This window comes from Dreissena polymorpha, chromosome 15, assembly GCF_020536995.1.
Source record: "Dreissena polymorpha isolate Duluth1 chromosome 15, UMN_Dpol_1.0, whole genome shotgun sequence".
NCBI lineage: Eukaryota > Metazoa > Mollusca > Bivalvia > Myida > Dreissenidae > Dreissena > Dreissena polymorpha.
The window spans coordinates 13,137,645-13,156,261 of record NC_068369.1 but is presented as its reverse complement, the minus strand read 5'-3'; the positions used below and the strand labels follow the sequence as shown (position 1 = coordinate 13,156,261).

Sequence of the window (18,617 nt, the reverse complement as noted above, 5' to 3'; positions counted from 1 at the left end):
GCTTATCTTATTTCTGTCCCTGATTGTGTATTCAAATCAGTTAATATGCAATAAATCATTAATAGTATTTTAACAATACCGCTAGCTGATCAACAGAAGGGCATGCGTAAACGGGAGCTTACCGGGTTGAAATGAGGTTACCGGGTAGTTGGAACTGAGTTCCAATATGGCGTCGTTTTCGGTTTTTCGTGAGGGAGTAACGGATATTTGCACCTAGTAAGCCACTTTATATTTATGTATTTTTTTTTACTGAATACGTCCTTTCGGCTCTACAGTTTAAAGGCTTCCCTCGGCTTTTGGTTATTGAAGGAAAACCGTCCACACATCTGATGTTTACTTATGTGGCGTTCGAGAATTTGGTGTACACATATCAGTTTCTCTCCTAATACTCAGCGTAAGAATGCACGTGTACAATAAAATATAACTTAAATCACGATGATTGTATTTTCCCGACGCCGTTTCATTTCTGATAACTAATTTATTGTAAAAAAAAGATGGTTTGCCTCCCCCCCCCCCCTCTTTTTTAACTGATTACCTTTTAAGCACTTTTTGGGACCTGACTCCCAAATGACAAACAGCTCTTTCATATGTTAAAAAGGCTTGATACGCAATACCTTCCTATCCTTAATAAAGTCCATATGTGTACTTCAATATTATAGTTTTTGAGCATGCTATGTGATGCAGTACGAGTTTATCTTAATCAAGTTACTTACTGTGGAATTATAATAATGCTATGCGAAAAATCTGCCGAACAACTGAATCAACACCTAATTTCAAGATGATTGGTTTTGGGGTTGCTGATGTACGAGATAATAGAATGTATATCAACCGTGTTTAGTAATATTTTAATTAATTTAATGTTTTTTATGACGTGTAGACCTTATTCTGATATGAACTTTTGTTTAACCAATTTTTATTGTCTTTTCAGATGATGCAGGCTTAGAGGGCGAAAATAAGTGCATCTTTCGGTGCAGTGTATGTAATAAGTAATTTAAAATCAGCGGAGGATTTTGATACCATGCCTCATTCGTGGACCACATAATTTGAAATGTAGAAAGAATTCTTCAACAGGGCCGCACTAAAACAGTTTATAAAAACACAAGAACCAAACACGTTTCGTTCCTTATATGTCATGATGCTATTTTATGACGATTGTTTTATTTAAATAAACCATTATCTGTGTTACGTCATTTCTTTCCACTTTGTCTCTTCATACATGTTCAAGTGTACTCAGCACTAACATACATGATAAAAAATCCATTTGGGTCAGGATGAATTCGTTACGCATTTGTCATATTTACGTTAATTAAGATTACGCGTTTTGTTCCGTATATGTCATGATACTATTTTCTCACGTGTTTTTTTTTCGTTTAATTTTTTATGTATGTAACGTCATTTTCTCAAAAAATGTCTCTGCATACATTTTCAAGTGTATTCAGCACTTACATTCATGATAAATAATTAATTGGATCGATAGGAATGAATTCGTTATGCATTTTACATATTAACATAAATCAAGATTAGATGGCAATGTTAAGAACAAACGAAATCACCTATCTACGTGAACCAATAGTTTATTTCCTTAATACAACATTCTTAAATAATTTGTATTCACGTAAGCATAAAATAAAATAAAAAACATGTATATATTGATCACTTCTTCTTCAATCATATCGTGTATTGCATTTGCACACATCTGTCTATCCACGACTAGTTCACTTTTTGCGATTATAATATATTCACCGACTCATAACTTGTTTAAAAGAAGGTCGTCTAACATGTGTTTAATCAAAGTTTCGTATATGTATCCGTATCGTTATGGTAAAACGCGTCAAATTTCATTATTTTAAATATAAAAATAAAATTTGAGTTTGCAATAAAAAACATCTACTTATATGCGTCTTCTTAGCAAGCGTCAGGTATTCCAAATTGCTTCAGGAATTCCAAATCACAATAATGGAAGCATTTTGTTACAACAACCTCATAGTAGTATCGAACAGGTTTTACCCTTTTCTATTTTTCGTTACACTTACCCAGTGGGCATCAAACGTTGTGCGAACGTTGCTGCAACGTAATATTTAGGTCGCAACGTCGGCAACCATTACCGAACGTTGCCACAACGTTGCATACAAAACATTACCCGGACGTTTCATCAAACTTTGCAGTTTGGTTGTCATAATGGTGTATATGAAAGTTTTCCCGACGTTTTTTTTTCCAACGTTTCTGCAACGTTTTTTTCCAACGTTGCTGCAACGTTGTATTTAGGTTGCATTCAAACGTTGCAGTTTCCCAGTGGGCGTCCAACGTTGCTGCAACGTTGTATTTAGGTTGCATTCGAACGTTGCAGTTTGGTTGTACCAATGATCTATATGAAAGTTTTCCCGACGTTTTTTTCCAACGTTGCTGCAACGTTTTTTTCCAACGTTGCTGCAACGTTGTATTTAGGTTGCATTCAAACGTTGCAGTTTGGTTGTCACAATATCCAACGTTGCTGCAACGTTGTATTTATGTTGCATTCGAACGTTGCAGTTTGGTTGTACCAATGGTCTATATGAAAGTTTTCCCGACGTTTTTTTCAACGTTGCTGCAACGTTTTTTTCCAACGTTGCTGCAACGTTGTATTTAGGTTGCATTCAAACGTAGTCCATATAAACGGACTCCCAGAGCCTTTGATATTTTTTGCTATGGCGGCTCTGGCAGCCCATTGGGCTATAAAGCTTAGAGTTGAATTATTGCAACTACATTCGAACGTTGCAGTTTGGTTGTACTAATGGTCTATATGAAAGTTTCCCGACGTTTTTTTTCCAACGTTGCTTCAACGTTTTTTTCCAACGTTGCCGAAACGTTGTATTTAGGTTGCATTCAAACGTAGTATTTCTTTTTTTTAATAATATAAAAAAATAAACAAACTACCTGTATTTACTGCCAACCGCTCTTTCGAGTGTTATCGGCAGATATGCACACTATCGAGTCCGTTTCATAGGAAGAACCAGTACTTGGTGTCTACAGAGGGGATAATGAAACGCTCCCCGAGTAGGAATCGTACTTTATAATAATACAGTTCATGCATATGATTTCTTGTACATTTTAGATTTTTTTTTTTAATTTTACAAGTCAGTTGCTTAAACTTTACGATGCTAAATATAAACTTAAACTCAAAATCGCCGGATAAAATTTATTGCTTAAGTTGCGTTATGCATTAAAATGGTAGAATCTAGTTTCAAAGTTTCAGCCAAAAATTAATAGTCAACATTTTTGTCTGTAACATTCAACAGTCGCCGTGGTGTAGTGGATGGGGTATCTGCCTAGTGATCGGGAGTTGGTGGGTACGATTCCCACTCTGGGAGCGTTTCTCTAGACGTCAAATAATGGTTGTTTGAATGAAACGAACTCCATAATGTTCCCGTTCTTTCGATATTAATCGAAAGAACGGTTGGCACTTTTAAAGTTTAATAGTTTTAAATTTTTATATTATTATAAAGTTTTAGGAAAGAAAAAACAATGATATTTGACCTTTGGCCTTGAAGGATGACATTGACCTTTATTTTTCATCACTCAAAATGTGCAGCTCCATGAGATACTCATGCATGCCAAATATCAAGTTGCTATCTTCAATATTGCAAAAGTTATAAAAGTTTAACCAAGTTTAAAGTTTTGTGACACACACATACCATTACTGACTGACACAATGTGCAAACTTCTTTCCGTTTGGTACATTCGTCATTATGTGTAGTAGTTTTATCATTATTCACTGTGCAAACGTCTTTACGGAAAGAAGTTTGCACAGCACGTAATGTTGTTACTACTACACATAATTATGTAACTGCTGCACGTAATGACGAATGTAAACGTAAAGACGTTTTCTCAGCGCATAATGATAAAACTACTACACATAATGACGAATGTACCGATCGGAAAGAAGTTTGCACAGCACGTAATGTTGTTACTACTGCACATAATGATGTAACTGCTGCACGTAATGACGAATGTACCGAACGTTAAGACGTTTGCACAGCGCATAATGATAAAACTACTTCACATAATGTCGAATGTACAGAACGTCAAGAAGTTTGGACAGGACATAATGAGGTCACTACTTCGCGTGATGCGTTAACTACTGCATATAATGACGAGTGTACCGAACGTAAAGAAAATTGCACAAGGCATACTGTATATTCCACTGAAAATAATGATTAATGTACTGCAAACAACGACAACAGTCATATGAAGCCATAATGGCGTTCCATAGATATTAGCACTCGCTTACACTGCGGCTCATTACATGTTAAGGCACGAACTACAACTCTGCTAGGAGAATGTAATACTAGTAGTATTCATCCTTTTCGTCGAGTGTCGCGTAACCTTTTTTCAGGGATGCACGTAAAAGGATCTACGTAAATAGAGTCTATTCAATAATATTTAACTTACTAACAGTGAGATAACCTATAATGAAAACAATATTTTAGTGGAACAATATGTCGTGAATTTAACACAGGTAATTTTAACAATAACTTTCATATGTGATTTGTTGGAAAGGATTTTAATTTGACTTTAATAAGTGGGTTTTCCCAAGTCTAGCACATTCTGGACTTTGTCTATGATGTCCCTCGAACAATGATAACAATCTAGCATTTTATGATAAATAAATCTATATATTAATTTATTTAACGCAAGTATTCTTTACGCTTTTGTTGTTTGCTTGTTTTCATGTACTCCTATAAATATGAGGTCGATTTACATAAGCGGGGTATCTTACGTCTAATTATTTGGACTAGTTTTCATGATGTCGTTTCGTACACTACAGTAACGTATACAATCTTAACACGTAATAGCCTCATGAGCTAAAGAAACTTCAGCGTACAGTTTATATAGTATTGACAGACCTGTATAGCCTAGCTAAAGAAACTTCAGCGTACTGTTTATATAGTATTGACAGACCTGTCGCGCCAGTCAAAAATCATAAAAAGCGACATTTAAAGTTATGGTAGCCAGAACTAGTAATAGCCAAGTTTACATTTGCTGGTAATTGTTAAATACGTTAATTGACATTGTGTAGCAGTGAAATTGCACAATATTTTTAATTGATATTTATTAAACACTGTAGTATTGTGATTAAACAGGCTTATATGTATATATACACTATAGTTCCTGTTAACCCATTTCAGACAGATATCTTCATTTTTTTTTAATATGTTAAAATATTTTATTAAAGCAACTGTTTCGTATTTGGGCTCTACAATTTTGCTTAGATGATCGCTCAATATGCCAAGAGATGACATGGAGGTATCATAAATTGTGTTTAATGACTAGACACTTGTATGCCACATGTGGTTTATGCAGGGACCCAAGAAAAGGTCCCTGGATTTATGACACCATGTGTTCTTTTTAATTGTTTGGACAGTATCAGATCATAACGAGATAATCAGTTTATGATGCACACAGGTGCAATAAAACACCGGGTTAAAAACGCTGAAACAAAGAGTGAAAAAATTGGTGTGAATAATTAAATAAAAACAATTACATTTATCAAGAGAATTTATTTCATGTGTAACAAGGCAGGGCTTTTTTTCCTGACTTTGTAAAGCGGCCCTGGCCCCTCACTTTGTGAAAAAATGAGTCGCGAACTTGTCAAAATTGTGAAAAATTGAGTCGCGAACTTTTCAAAATTGTGAAAAATTGAGTCGCGAACTTCTTAAAATTGTGAAAAAACGAGTCGCGTACTTCTTTAAATTGTGAAATTCAATGTTCAATGCATTAGCATAGCTAAAGCTATTAAACACTTGAATATTATCAAAATTTCCTTAAATAATGCAATAAAGGCATATTTTCCTTCTATGAATACTGTATTTGATACAATAACAACACATATACATATATCTGATTTGCAAAAAATTATTCATGAACCAAATGCAACTAAAATACCTGGTCCCAACAATTCTTTACCACAGGAATAACATTTATAAACATAGAACATTTCAAGGGCACATAACTCAGACATGTTCTGGACTTTACAGCTTTAGAACTCTGTTCTTTTTACTCTTGAAAATGTCAATAATTCTCTCAAAATCTGAAGAGGAAAATTCCTTCTTCATGATAATTTTCATGTTCTGTGAGCCTGACCCTCGCCAGTGTATGATGATCTCCCTGGGAGGTTGTCATTTGATCTGAAACATTAGGTATACATTGAAAAACAGTACTTTTGTAAGAAATGTAAACAAGTTATTTTATTTTTTCACATTTTTTCACAAAGCATAAATAGACTACATACAAAGTTTGAATCATGAATATGTGTCATGAATATGCATTTAAATGAAAAAATATATATGAAAAAACCACATTATTACATGTACTTTTACCAAGATTTCCAATCGTAAACAGATACGAATAACAAGTCTCAGTCATCAATACTAGGGGACGTTTTGACTAGGGGCCGTTTTGACTAGCTTCCATCAATACATAAGCCGCGGCAGATACTTTCACTTTTATCAAATGACTTTCCTTACAATGTTATCAATGTGCATGTTTCAAATCTTACCCTTCTGTAGAAAGCTTTTGTTTCTTTACTGTTATCCCAAATTTAAATAAATCGGGATTATTTTGCGTTTTTTTTTTAATTTTCTTCGTGTAGTAGATTTAGGTCATAATACACCAAATAGTTTCCCTATATAATTCAATGCAAAAGCGACAACTTTGAGCGAAAATAAATGCAACATTTTGCACATAGAGACCCCCATAACCATACCTTTTCTTAAAGGCCATTCTAAGCGGAATCGATTTATGCAATAAAAAAGATATGTCATGTACAAAGCAAGAAAGAACTTGACACAAATCAAAATCGACTGTTTTTGCAACTTTTTTTTCGGCCGTTACTTAGTGAAATGTAACCTTTTCTACTGCAATGGTTTACTTTAGTCTTCAAGTGTATCATATTTCAGGGATTCAGTTGTGAACACCTATTCATGCCCTACCATTATCTCCGCAAGATAACACGCGAATAATGGTAAAAAGTGTACAACATGCCTTCCTGTGAACTATGGTATTTTTTTAGAGAGTACAGCACTACATGAAGCGATCATTTAGTGTATTGTAACCTAGAGAGCGTTCGGCGTCGCCATTTTTTATAGTGACGTTGCTGGGCAGAGCTTTTACTATTTACGCCGGTTTCACCGGTTACACAACACTTTAAAATCGATTAAAACAAACAAACATCGGTAACGCGAGTCGACAGTTTTTCGCGAATTCGGAATTGAAAACGAGGTTATGAAACTTATATTTCTGTTCCGAAATGGCCGTTTTTGACAGTTTTGAGCACAAAAAGTCCGTTTTTCACGATTTAAAACGGCCGTTTTTGTAAATATTCACGGCCATGTCAGGTTTGTGAATTGGCCGTGTCAAAATTGTGAAATGTCCGTCCACGGCCAATCGCAAAGAAGGAAAAAAAGCCCTGCAAGGTAGGTTTTTACAGGCATTAAATGTTCAAATCAGGTACTATATCTTGCGTACATAAAGTCGATCTATTTGCTGTTTGTTTACATCCTTATTTGTGTTCTTTCATTGAATTTGATTTATTCTGAAATAATTTCAATATATGAGAATTTTTTATCTAAAAAATGGTTGCGAAGATGTACCAAGTAGAGAGTTTTATGGTAACCACATACTGAGTTCGTAAATTGTGTTCCACTCCCGAGTTCGTTTATAGTTAAAACAAATAATAACAACAATATAATCGTGCCAAAAATGCATTTCCTTGCACGCTTATGTTTTATTCAGATATAGTATGTAAAATTAAATTTGATATAGTGCATGATTATCAATAAAAACGATGATTATTTCAACCTTCTCTATATGCGCTTATATGAATTTCACCTCTTTTTGCCAACCAGTGGGCGGAATCTAATATTTGCAAGTGCGCATGACGTCACCTGTCAACTGGTCTATATAAGCAAATTATACTGCACCTGTTCATAGACCAAGTCATAGAAAAGGCTTGTGTTTGGGATGGAATCTTCAATAAAGAGTTCTAGGGCCTAGGGTGTGTTTAGTTACAATAGACATTTGATACCTTGTGTTATCAATGAGACACAGTGACATTTTAAGTGGGAATGAAAACAAATATGTGTTTATTTCATTTTGAAAATAGGCTCAGTATTTAATAAGTAATTCTATTGGAATATTTGTTTTTTCTGAAGAAAAAAAATAAACGCACTAACAAGAGAATGTCAGAGGTACAAAGTAGCATTTTTGATAATGTGCACACATTTGGCGAGTATCAGTTATGTTTGATAACAGCTGATATCAAACAAACAAGATGATAATTGGCATATTTGAGGTATCAGTGCGAGAGTAATATCTTAAATTAGTATTATTTGTAAATTTGTTGGGATGTTGAGATACAAAACTTTATCTATTGTTTGAGATAACTGCATTGTTAGTGACACTTCAGCTATTTCAGTTGAGACAACAAAGGCAACCCAACTTAGGTCACCTAACTAAAGCCAATAACATGTATCTAACTACTCAATCCATATGTTATTTACATGACTTGTAGCATTGTTCAAGGGCCTTTTAAAACAATAGCATCCTTGTTCCAAAATTTTCATTTCAGGGTTACCTCTTGAGACTGAATTTACAAGTGTACCTCTGAGCCTGAATTTTCAATTAAGGAACATCTCGAAAATTAAATTTTCAATTACCAGTAAAATCTGTGTGTGTCGGTTTTCACAGACATTTTAATTAAGAAAAATTTAAATTCATAGCCGACTGTGGGCCTATGTCCCACAGTGCCTATACATAATCCCGACAGAATGCTCTGTGAAAAGCTAGGGGATTTAATGCATGTGTGTCGTCCCATATAATCCTGTGTAGTCCGCTCATCAGTGTCTAATGGTTGAGAATGAAGCCTTTAAAACTTGAATCCAATAAGAAAGGCTTTTAATTAAATAAACTACAAATTTGTCAAAATAAGTATCTAAGTGGTAAAGGGTTAAATACATATCTAAGTGGTAAATGTTATGACAGATGAAGCTGAAGTTGTAGGCACATCACCATAACAAGGATGCTTAAATTATTTAAAATGACACTGCTATAATTTTTAGAGTTGCATGTCATTGTTTTATTGATACTGGAATGTTTAATGCGCTTATTCTTTTGAAGTTCGTTTTGTCAAAAATTGCATGTAATTTGAAATGTTGTTTTTTAAATATTGTTAGCTAATTGTGCCTCTCACAATGATATCAGTATTCTTATGTCAGAACACTTTACAATTCAGTAATTTATATAAATATGGGCCGTGCTTTGTGAAAAGGGGGTTTAATGCATATGCTTAAAGTGTCTGCACAGGCTAATCAGGGACGCCACTTTCCACTTTTATGATATTTTTCGTTTCGAAAAAGTCTCTTCTTAGCAAAAATCCTGTTTAGGCAGAAATTAAGTGTCATCTCTGATGGGAAGACACTTTATGCACATGCATTAAACCCCATTTTCATAGAGCACGGCCCATTATGTAAATATTGCCCGTTACTTCACATAAATCAGAATATTGAATGATGAAATAGATAAAATGATGTTCTGATGCCCCGTGACACTATAAAGGTAGTGAAAGTATGTGATTATTTTCAGTGACAGTTAGAGTGACCTTAAAGTTGACCTTATTGATAAATGAAATGTATATCTCACTGAACAATGATTTGTTTATTTTAAGTTGATACTGTGTGATATTTACAGATAAAAATGATTTAACAAAGCAACATGTCTGTGTTTTTTCTATTACAAAGTATATAACGCAAGGTTTCATGGTTAAATTAGTAGACAGGATAGCTCTTGACGTGACTGATGGGGTGTGCAGGCTGGTCTGTAGTAGAGAGGATAGCTCTTGACGAGACTGATGGGGTGTGCAGGCTGGTCTGTAGTAGACAGGATAGCTCTTGACGAGACTGATGGGGTGTGCAGGCTGGTCTGTAGTAGAGAGGATAGCTCTTGACAAGACTGATGGGGTGTGCAGGCTGGTCTGTAGTAGACAGGATAGCTCTTGACGAGACTGATGGGGTGTGCAGGCTGGTCTGTAGTAGACATGCTAGCTCTTGACGTGACTGATGGGGTGTGCAGGCTGGTCTGTAGTAGACAGGATAGCTCTTGACGAGACTGATGGGGTGTGCAGGCTAGTCTGTAGTAGACAGGATAGCTCTTGACAAGACTGATGGGGTGTGCAGGCTGGTCTGTAGTAGACAGGATAGCTCTTGACGAGACTGATGGGGTGTGCAGGCTGGTCTGTAGTAGACAGGATAGCTCTTGACGAGACTGATGGGGTGTGCAGGCTAGTCTGTAGTAGACAGGATAGCTCTTGACGAGACTGATGGGGTGTGCAGGCTGGTCTGTAGTAGACAGGATAGCTCTTGACAAGACTGATGGGGTGTGCAGGCTGGTCTGTAGTAGACAGGATAGCTCTTGACGTGACTGATGGGGTGTGCATGCTGGTCTGTAGTAGACAGGATAGCTCTTGACAAGACTGATGGGGTGTGCAGGCTGGTCTGTAGTAGACAGGATAGCTCTTGACAAGACTGATGGGGTGTGCAGGCTGGTCTGTAGTAGACAGGATAGCTCTTGACAAGACTGATGGGGTGTGCAGGCTGGTCTGTAGTAGACAGGATAGCTCTTGACGTGACTGATGGGGTGTGCAGGCTGGTCTGTAGTAGACAGGATAGCTCTTGACGAGACTGATGGGGTGTGCAGGCTGGTCTGTAGTAGACAGGATAGCTCTTGACGAGACTGATGGGGTGTGCAGGCTGGTCTGTAGTAGACAGGATAGCTCTTGACGAGACTGATGGGGTGTGCATGCTGGTCTGTAGTAGACAGGATAGCTCTTGACGAGACTGATGGGGTGTGCAGGCTGGTCTGTAGTAGACAGGATAGCTCTTGACAAGACTGATGGGGTGTGCAGGCTGGTCTGTAGTAGACAGGATAGCTCTTGACGAGACTGATGGGGTGTGCAGGCTGGTCTGTAGTAGACAGGATAGCTCTTGACAAGACTGATGGGGTGTGCAGGCTGGTCTGTAGTAGACAGGATAGCTCTTGACGAGACTGATGGGGTGTGCAGGCTGGTCTGTAGTAGACAGGATAGCTCTTGACGAGACTGATGGGGTGTGCAGGCTGGTCTGTAGTAGACAGGATAGCTCTTGACGTGACTGATGGGGTGTGCAGGCTGGTCTGTAGTAGACAGGATAGCTCTTGACGTGACTGATGGGGTGTGCAGGCTGGTCTGTAGTAGACAGGATAGCTCTTGACGAGACTGATGGGGTGTGCTGGCTGGTCTGTAGTAGACAGGATAGCTCTTGACAAGACTGATGGGGTGTGCAGGCTGATCTGTAGTAGAGAGGATAGCTCTTGACGTGACTGATGGGGTGTGCAGGCTGGTCTGTAGTAGACAGGCTAGCTCTTGACAAGACTGATGGGGTGTGCAGGCTGGTCTGTAGTAGACAGGATAGCTCTTGACAAGACTGGTGGGGTGTGCAGGCTGGTCTGTAGTAGACAGGATAGCTCTTGACGTGACTGATGGGGTGTGCAGGCTGGTCTGTAGTAGACAGGCTAGCTCTTGACAAGACTGATGGGGTGTGCAGGCTGGTCTGTAGTAGACAGGATAGCTCTTGACGAGACTGATGGGGTGTGCAGGCTGGTCTGTAGTAGACAGGATAGCTCTTGACGTGACTGATGGGGTGTGCAGGCTGGTCTGTAGTAGACAGGATAGCTCTTGACAAGACTGATGGGGTGTGCAGGCTGGTCTGTGTAGTAGACAGGATAGCTCTTGACAAGACTGATGGGGTGTGCAGGCTGGTCTGTAGTAGACAGGATAGCTCTTGACAAGACTGATGGGGTGTGCAGGCTGGTCTGTAGTAGACAGGATAGCTCTTGACGAGACTGATGGGGTGTGCAGGCTGGTCTGTAGTAGACAGGATAGCTCTTGACGAGACTGATGGGGTGTGCAGGCTGGTCTGTAGTAGACAGGATAGCTCTTGACGAGACTGATGGGGTGTGCAGGCTGGCATGTAGTAGACAGGATAGCTCTTGACGAGACTGATGGGGTGTGCAGGCTGGTCTGTAGTAGACAGGATAGCTCTTGACGAGACTGATGGGGTGTGCAGGCTGGTCTGTAGTAGACAGGATAGCTCTTGACGAGACTGATGGGGTGTGCAGGCTGGTCTGTAGTAGACAGGATAGCTCTTGACGTGACTGATGGGGTGTGCAGGCTGGTCTGTAGTAGACAGGATAGCTCTTGACGAGACTGATGGGGTGTGCAGGCTGGTCTGTAGTAGACAGGATAGCTCTTGACGTGACTGATGGGGTGTGCAGGCTGGTCTGGAGCTAGGCTGGCTGCATCAGGCATAAGACCCATTTTGGCATGACTCTTCTTATATCAGGGCCCTCAATATATTAAATCTGCCGCCAACATTCGGCAACAGTCCCCCACCTGAAAAGTATGCTTTTTTACCCTTTTGGGTGGAAAAATTCCCCCTAAAAAAAAAAATTTGTTTTTTTTTTTGTTTTTTTTTAATAGAAGGATGTGTCTCATGATTATTATATCTCAATTCTATTTCAATTAAATCTTTGCAAACATACTAAATTATAAAAAATGCAATGAATATAGTGCAAACATGTTCAAATGTAATAATGAGAGAGTAAGTAAAAAAATCCCCCCAAAAGGGAATGCCGCGAAAATTCCCCCTGCTAAGGGCTGCGGACCCCTTCCCCCAAAGTAGTGTGAGGGCGCTGTATACACTTACATCATAGTCATCATAAGTCAAACATGTTTGTTCATCGCCAGCACTTTCCTAGCTCTTAAATACTTTCAATTGTCAGATTTCATTAATGGCAATAAAAAACACACACAAAACATAGTCATTCTCAGTTTAATAATGTTATGGATACTCATGTCCCTAACATATAAATATACACTTCATTTAAATGGTCAACTTGAATTTAGCTGAGGTCATTGTGGTTGGAAATTGCTTAGTGTTGAAAATAATTCAACTTGTTATGAGATCTATGAATGGACATGTGATGTATCAGTATGTAATATTGTCATGTCATATGACTGTCAATACACTGATTTAATTGCCCTGTTAGTGATAAGTGATTGTTAATTGTTACTTGTAACTGATTGTGTGTATACATTTATGGAATAAAGTTACATTACAGAAACGGTTATTGTTAAGGTACTGGTAGTCAAATATTTAATTTTAGTTTGTTTTTTTAGATAACTTCTATGCTGTTAAATACATGATGCTTAAGATTATTGGTTAGTTTTTATCATACCACTATTCTGATAGTGACCTGATTTAAATGTGACGAATATACTTTTTTTGTAAAATAGTACATTTTTCTGTGATATTATAAAGGGTTGGAGATAGATTCCTCTTTGTTCATCAAACAATTCCCCTCTTGAATCAATTACTTTATCATGAAAAATGAAGATTACATTTTGACTAAACATTTCTAAGTTGGAGGCAGTTTGGTAAATAATCACATCAATATTTGTCAAGCCCCATGGGCTGTCCTCTATTTAGGTGAAAAAATAGGAAATAAACACTGTTTTAAATTAATGTCAATGAATGTTTTGATGTACATGCGTAATGAGTTACATAACCAGTATATCTCAATACTGTTCTTTAAACATGGGGTGTAGAGGTACATATACTATTATTATATCCCCATTACCATTGGTAATGGGGGCTTAATATAGGAATCACTTTGTCGGTCTGTCAGAGGGTCTGTCCCAAAATTTCATCTGATCCTCACCAAACTTGGTCACAAGTTGTATTTAGAGGATGTCTAGGTAAAGTTTGAATATGGGTCATGCCCGGTCAAAAACTAGGTCACGGTATCACATAGTGGGTTTTAAACCGAAAGTTTGTCCGAACCATAACTTTGTCATTTATCGTTAGATTTTAAAATGACTCGGGACATTTGTTCACCATCATAGGACACTGTGTCATGCGAAAGAAGTATGTCGATTTCTCCAAGGTCAAGGTCACACTTGGAGTTCAAACGTCAAATGATTGTCCGGGCCATAACTTTGTTGTTCATTGTAAGATTTTAAAATCATTTGGCACATTTGTTCACCATCGTTGGACGGTGTCTCACGCAAAGGAATTACGTCGATATCTCCATGGTAAAGGTCACGCTTTGAGTTCAAAGGTAACAAATGGCCATAAATGAGCTTGTCTGGGCCATAACTATGTCATTCATTGTGAGATTTTAAAATCATTTGGCACATTTGTTCACCATTAAACTCGCAGATTGCAACAAGGCTCTGCTCATTTGCATTCTTGGTTCAGGAGTAAACTGTGATATGTTTCCATAATCCCGTTTTAAAGTTTACAGTTTCGCTTCACTGATTGTTTTGATATGGCACAGTAATATGTTGGATCAATAAAATTGACAAAGGGAGAGCACTATTAAGAACTAGTGACTCGTTAGTGTTCTTAATGACGAAAAGGCTTGAAATTCACGAAAAGAGTGATTCTAACGAGGTGTTTTCCTTCTTTTGGCAAGTATTAGACTTTTCGGTTTTTAGTCATAATTTTTGTGGCCTGTCACAAGGACCGGCGATATAAGAAACTTCGCCGGACCGTAAAAAACTTTGCCGGACAAGACCGGCGGTCAGGCCTTTTCAGGAAGCCTGCGATATCTGCAATGTCAAGGTCACACTGTGAGTTCAAAGGTCAAAAATGGCCATAAATGATCTTGTCCAGGCCATAACTATGGCATTCATTGTGAGATTTTAAAAATTACTTGGTACATTTGTTCACAATCAGTGGACGGTGTGCCATGCGAAAAAATTACGTCGATGTCTCCAAGGTCAAGGTCACACTTTAATTTCAAAGGACAAAAATGGCCATAAATGATCTTGTCCGGGCCATAACTATGTCATTCATTGTGAGATTTTAAAATTACTCTGTACATTTCTTCACAATTATTGGACGGTGTGTCATGGGAAAGAATTACGTCAATATCTCCATGGTCAAGGTCACACATGAAGTTGAAAAGTAAAAAATGGCCATAAATGAGATTGTCCGGGCCATATTTATGTCATAAATTGTGAGATTTTAAAATGACTCTGTACTTTAATTTTGTTCACAGTCTTTGGACGGCATGTCATGCGAAATAATTCAAGCGTTCAAAGGTCAAAATGGCCATAAATAATAATGGCATAATAATTCTTAAAAATTAACCTATATTAGCTTCTCTTGATTTGTTAAGAATAAGAGAGCATGCAAAATATTCTGTGTCAATGCAGCATGCGGGGGTATATGTCACGTATGTGACAAAGCTCTAGTTTAAGTATTCTAAAGCTCAGCAGTTCTGTTTCATTTCTGTAATATCAGTTAAGCTTGAATAATTGTCTACAAAATTGTGCACTTCAATGTAATTGTTACAGGTCTTCACGGTTCTGTTATCAAGTAGGCACATGAGTACAGCAGAACCAGGTTTTATGCTGTTTATGCTGTTTGCTGCTCATCAGTATCTGAGGCTTGGAATTGAAGCCTTTAAAACTTGATTGTAGTAAGAAAGGTCTTAAATTTAACTTTCTAAGGGGCTACATGTATATGTGTTAAAATATGTATCTAGGTGGTAAAGGGTTAAGATAACGCTTCTACTAGGATTTATTTTCCAGCACCTATAGTCATGTGGCCAGGACAACTTTTTATGTCCCCCACCACTATAGTGGGGGACATATTGTTTTTGCCCATTGTCTGTTGGTTTGTTGCTTTGTGTGTTTGTTTGTTTGTTTGCGTCAAACTTTAACATTTGCCATAACTTTTGCAATATTGAAGATAGCAACTTCATATTTGGCATGCATGTGTATCTCATGGAGCCGCACATTTTGAGTGGTGAAAGGTCAAGGTCATCCTTCAAGGTCAAATATATGTCTCAAAATCACTCATTAAATGTACACTTTTGCAATACATGTATTGAAGATAGCAACTTGATATTTGGCATGCATGTGTATCTCATGGAGCTGCACATTTTGAGTGGTGAAAGGTCAAGGTCATCCTTCAAGGTCAAAGGCCGAATATATGGGGACATTATATATAGTGTTTGACAAACACATCTTATTTTATTTTGATTTTAGTTACTAAGTGTTTATAAAATCTTTATTTAACAAAAGCTTACTTACAGGTACATGTAATTTTATTTTTTAAGCAAAGACAACAACAAAGAACTTAATAAGCTGATGATATTCGCCTTTTTAAAATATACTTATGGTTTTATAATGTTAGACAGGACGTTTAATTTCCTTATAAAATACAAGGTTTGATCAGATAGGAATTGTGGTTAATATACAGTCATTTTCTGCTTTGACTTCTCGGCTATGTAAAGCAGGTAAAATATAACAGTGATTGAATTGTGGCTTTGTTGTATTGTGTGGTAACAAAACTAATCAGTGAGGAATATCACAAAATTTATTGAAGCAGTGTAATATAATGTATGCGTAAGCAACATATTTTAAGTCCAGTGATACCTATTCATGATTAAAACAAACTGGTGTACAGTACAGGAAAGTTGATGATAGAAAGGAGGAAGTGAAAATAATAGAAAGTTGGAAGTACATACCAGTGGATGCCTGTGTTATAAGGCAGACCTAAATGGACTCAGTTGGGCATGTTTGAACTTCCAGTTCACTGAAAATAATAATTATGGGCCTGATGCTAGGAAAACAGGCCATAATGCATGTGCGTAAAGTGTTGACCCAGATTAGCCTGTGTAGTCGGCACAGGCTTATTGATGACAATTTTTTCTGAGTTTACACTATTTTTCTTTTACATGAAGTCTCTTAGCGAAAATCCAGTTAAAGCGGAAAGTGTCATCCCTGATTAGCCTGTGCAGATTGCACAGGCTAATCTAGGATGACACTTAATGCACATGCCTTAAACCAAGTTTTTCCGTAACAACTAATATAACTGTTTTCTGTTCCAGACCATGGAATCAGACTTGGACATCTGTGTATGCAACCCCTGTACAGACAAGTTTACAACCTATGAAATTCTCATCAAGGTACAGTAATTTGTTGATGTAAGCTAGGTTATAATCTGTCCTGGATTACCCATCGATGTTCAAGGTACAGTAATTAGTTTATGTAAGATACATGTAGGTTATAATCTGTCCCGGATTACCGAAAGTTATTGTAGATCTTAATTTAAGCTTCATATAATTTTGTTCTGGTCCATAAATAGTCAAATACCAAGATATACAAACTACATTGATTGTTGTTTAAAATGCTTAATCAAATTATTATACTGTTGTATTGGAATTACAGTATTACTCTGACATTAAAAACCATAAAAGGACATTTTATGTCTTGCCAGCCAGCCTAAATTGTCACTGGTAGGCTTGTGTAAACGAGTGAAATTGACTCAGGGCACGTGCATTGAAGTAGGCACAAGGCTGACAAAGGGCCTGGGACGTGGGCCCCAAACGTTGCATTGCCTATGGGCTCCACTGAGCTAATCAGGCACTGGTTATTATTATAAATGACATAATTATGTGTTGTTTCAACTACATTTTGTTTTAACTAATGTATGAAGATGCTTTCTTGTAAATTCCTTAGATGTGCATTATATGTACATTTAAATGCTATCTACATTTAATTTGTTAGATAAAAACATGTTTCTAAATTCCCCTGCTTTTAAAATGTAAATATCTTACTTTGATATCCAAACATTACAGTATAACCTTTATATTGTGAAAAGGGTAAAGATCCGTTAGATAGTGCTACCAGGATTTCCTTGAAATTGAAGTCCTAAAATTATGTTAAATTCAAATTTGACAATCAATAGGAAATAGCCTGTGGTTACAAACTACACTCCAAATAATTTAAAGGGACTTGATTATCAAAGATTTGTCACTATTTAAATTTAGCTCACTGGAGCACATAGTGCTAATGGTGAGCTTTGAGTATACCGTGTTTTCTGTCAGTCAGCGTGTTCCTTAACATTTTATCCCCCGCCATAGGCTGAGGGATATTGTTTTGGCGTTGTCCGTCCTTCTGTCCGTCTGGCACTTTTGTGTCCGGAGCCATTTCTTAGAAGTGCTTTGGCAGATTTCATTGAAACTTGGTATGAGTATATATATGGATAAGAGGATGATGCACGTTATATGGCATTGTACACCATCGAATAATAACGGAGTTATGGCCCTTTGTATTTTGAAAAAATGCCTTTTTTGTGTGTCCGGAGCCATATCTTGTGTCCAGAAGTATAATGGCGGGGGACATCATTTCAATGAATTTGCTTCTTTCTAACTACTTTTCCTCTTTAACTGCCAGGAAAGTTTAAAGAAAACATCAGAGGAATTATCCTTTGGTGAGTCTATTGCATATTTGTTGATATGATTCTGATCCATTTTCTATGCAGGTCACTGGAGCTAAAAAAAGATTTAAAAAAAGAAAACCTGCAAAACTCTTCTTGAACCGCAAAGGTCATGGGTTTAATATTTAATGTGTAACATCTAGAAGTGGTCCTCTACTAAGTTTGTTCAAATCATGCCACAGCACAGTGGTCAAAAGTAGCCACATCTGAAGGGTCACATGATTTGTATAGACTTGTGTAGTAAATAACTTTAAA

General features: G+C 37.2%; 1 protein-coding gene across 6 annotated transcripts in view; it reads left to right on the top strand.

The window, feature by feature from the left end:
• The first annotated feature begins 4,322 nt into the window (after positions 1-4,322).
• LOC127860198 (sorting nexin-11-like) overlaps positions 4,323-18,617 on the top strand; it is a 40,995-nt gene continuing 26,700 nt past the window's right edge. For 2 of the 6 annotated variants that reach the window (XR_008039629.1, XM_052398120.1), the window contains exons 1-2: positions 16,414-16,727; positions 16,972-17,049. Coding sequence is in view for 5 of the 6 variants with exons in the window: in XM_052398120.1 (XP_052254080.1) it covers positions 16,692-16,727; positions 16,972-17,049 (114 nt within the window). In the remaining variant the exon portion in view is untranslated. Of the gene's footprint in view, positions 4,496-7,903; positions 8,033-13,077; positions 13,206-15,532; positions 15,556-16,413; positions 16,728-16,971; positions 17,050-18,617 lie in introns of those variants that run through there. The other 4 variants (XM_052398121.1, XM_052398123.1, XM_052398122.1 and 1 more) reach the window with 4 other exon arrangements.